General features: G+C 40.3%; 1 protein-coding gene across 1 annotated transcript in view; it reads right to left on the bottom strand.

Moving 5' to 3' along the window:
• Positions 1-2497, bottom strand: part of LOC137345796 (probable G-protein coupled receptor 139) — an 8430-nt gene extending 5933 nt beyond the window's left edge. Inside the window, exons 1-2 of the mRNA XM_068009049.1 lie at positions 2342-2497; positions 821-958 (exon numbers count right to left, since the gene is read on the bottom strand). Of these exons, the coding sequence (XP_067865150.1) occupies positions 821-958; positions 2342-2497 (294 nt within the window). The remainder of the gene's footprint in view (positions 1-820; positions 959-2341) is intronic.
• Positions 2498-2795: the final 298 nt, after the last annotated feature.

Raw genomic sequence — 2795 nt, 5'->3', positions numbered from 1 at the left:
TAACCCTCTGGGGTTAGAACATAGAACATTACAGCGCAGTACAGGCCCTTCGGCCCTCGATGTTGCGCCGACCTGTGAAACCATCTGACCTACACTATTCCATTTTCATCCATATGTCTATCCAATGACCACTTAAATGCCCTTAAAGTTGGCGAGTCCACTACTGTTGCAGGCAGGGCGTTCCACGCCCCTACTACTCTCTGAGTAATGAAACTACCTCTGACATCTGTACTATATCTATCACCCCTCAACTGAAAGCTATGTCCCCCTCGTGTTTGTCATCACCATCCGGGGAAATAGACTCTCACTATCCACCCTATCTAACCCTCTGATTATCTTATATGTCTCTATTAAGTCACCTCTCCTCCTCCTTCTCTCTAACGAAAACAACCTCAAGTCCCTCAGCCTTTCCTCATAACACCTTCCCTCCATACCAGGCAACATCCTAGTAAATCTCCTCTGCACCCTTTCCAAAGCTTCCAAAGATTCACAACTCTTTGAGTGAAGTAATTTATCCTCCTCTCAGTCCTAAATGATCAGTCCCTTATCCTGTATTAGATTCCTCAACTAGTGAAAACACTGGGTCTACCCTATCCAACCCCTTCAGAATCTTGTATGTTTCAATGAGATCATCTCTCATTCCTCTAAACTCCAGAGAATATAGGCCCAATTTACTCTGCCTCTCATCATAGGACAACCCCCTCATCCCAGGGTCCAATTTAGTGAACCTTCACTGTACTGCCTCCATTGCAAGTATATCTTTTCTTAACTGTGGAGACCAAAACTACATACAGTACTCCAGATGTGGTCTCAGCAAAACCTTGTACAATTGTAGCAAGACTTTTCTATTCCTGTACTCCAATCCCCTTGCAATAAAGGACAACACTCCATATGGCTTCCGAACTGCTTGTTGTAGTTGGCTGCTAACTTTCTGATACATTACTCTTTGTCTCTGCACCTAAGTCATTAACATAGGTTGGAAATAGCTGAGTCCCCAGCACTGATCCTTACAGCACCCAACTATTTACTGCCCGCCAACTTGAAAATGCTTCGTTTATGCCCACTCTTTGCTTCCTATCCATTAACATATCCTCTATCCACGCTATTATTCTCAACCCCATGAGACCTTATTTTGCCTATTAACATTTTGTGTGGCACCTTATCGAATTACTTTAGGTAATCCAGGTAGACTACATCTACTGGTTCCCCTTGACATGCACTTTCAAGCCAGAATTGAACCAGAGACCTCAGGATAACTCTGGTTTGTTTTACAGTGCAGTTCACCACTTTTCAAACTCAACCATTAAAGGGGAGCAGTGAAAACAATTATCTTTCCTGATTGTTCGCCACATGACTTTCAAAGTGTTGTGTATTCACAGAGTAAAACGACATGAGGTCTTCACTGGGAGCAGCCATGCTGGAACACCTCCCAACAGAGAGGGCAGCAGAGACATAGTATTGTAATTGCAATACAATCAGCCAGTTTAATATTGTATATGACACTCCCTCCCAACTTATTTTTTTTTCATTAAATATAAAATGGTACTTGTATATAATTTCCCATATTACAATAACAATACTCTGAAATTTAACAAGTTAAGTTACATACCTGTTACTACTGTAATCACAATGAAAACTTATGTAACTAATATTTCCAGAGTCATTTACATGTAAAAAAAAATGTTTTTCTTTAACACCTGTCTGTCTTTCACAAAAAATATCATCATTGACAAGAAGTAATGAAAAGAACAACTTGCATCTTCCTTCCTACATACTTTCAATGAATCTTTCTGGCTTCTTTCTCTTTCTGTTTGGATATCTTCTTCCATTTCCATTAGCTTGACTCTGCTCTCCCAACATCTCAGACTGTGTCGACCCTGAACTTTGACTTTGACTATTAACTCCACTTAATAGTTGGGACTGTGAAATTGATTGATTCATCTTGATCAAAGACCCTGACTCACTTTGCTCTACTGGTGGATTCTGTGATACTGACAAACTTTCAGTTCCTTTCTGACTTGCACTTTCATTCTGACTTTCACTTGGGACTGTTGGAATTTGGACGATGGGAGGTTTCTCATGCTCTCCTTTTGTCAGATTTCCTCTTTCATGATGTTGACAGAGTCTCTCTCCAATCTACACTAGATATCTGAATGCACCTAGTCTTTTCACAACAACTCCAAACACATACTTCTCCTTATCACTGTGGTGGTTTTTCACCATGACCTTCTGACCTGCAGTGAACTCTCTAAGTTTCATGCCTCATGTATCATGACTCATTTTCACTCTGTCTTGCTTTTCGCTTATTTTGTTATTGATGTCAGGCTGAAGCAAACTAAACCTTGTCCTCTGGGAACCCATAAATTGCAAACCAACTTCTCAAAACCTCAATAGTTTTGGTACTTGTGGTATTGGGCATAGACTCGTCATTTATCCACTTGCTGTAGTTCTCGACCAAAACAAAATACTTTCCCTTCCACTTCGAGGAAATCGACATATATGTGTTTCCACAGTCTTTTTGTGTTTGACCATTGTTATGGCATGACTGTGCAGGACAAAGCCCCCAATCAAAAATATATGATTCTGACTGCGGTGGGAGCAATGCACAGTCAATTCAGTCCCACCACCCCACAGGTCACATCGTATATATCTTAAAGCTTTCCAAATCAAAGAAAACAGCAGCCGAATTGAAACAATCTAATAATCCCCAAATGAGACGAAGCAAACCAGGCATCCTTAGATATCAACAAATTAACTATTTATTTCAAAAAACTAAAATCTTAAACACTACTAAG

Source organism: Heterodontus francisci, chromosome 29 (genome assembly GCF_036365525.1).
Source record: "Heterodontus francisci isolate sHetFra1 chromosome 29, sHetFra1.hap1, whole genome shotgun sequence".
Taxonomy (NCBI): Eukaryota; Metazoa; Chordata; class Chondrichthyes; order Heterodontiformes; family Heterodontidae; genus Heterodontus; species Heterodontus francisci.
The sequence above is the reverse complement of the archived record's forward strand: the minus strand, read 5'-3'. Positions and strand labels throughout refer to the sequence as shown.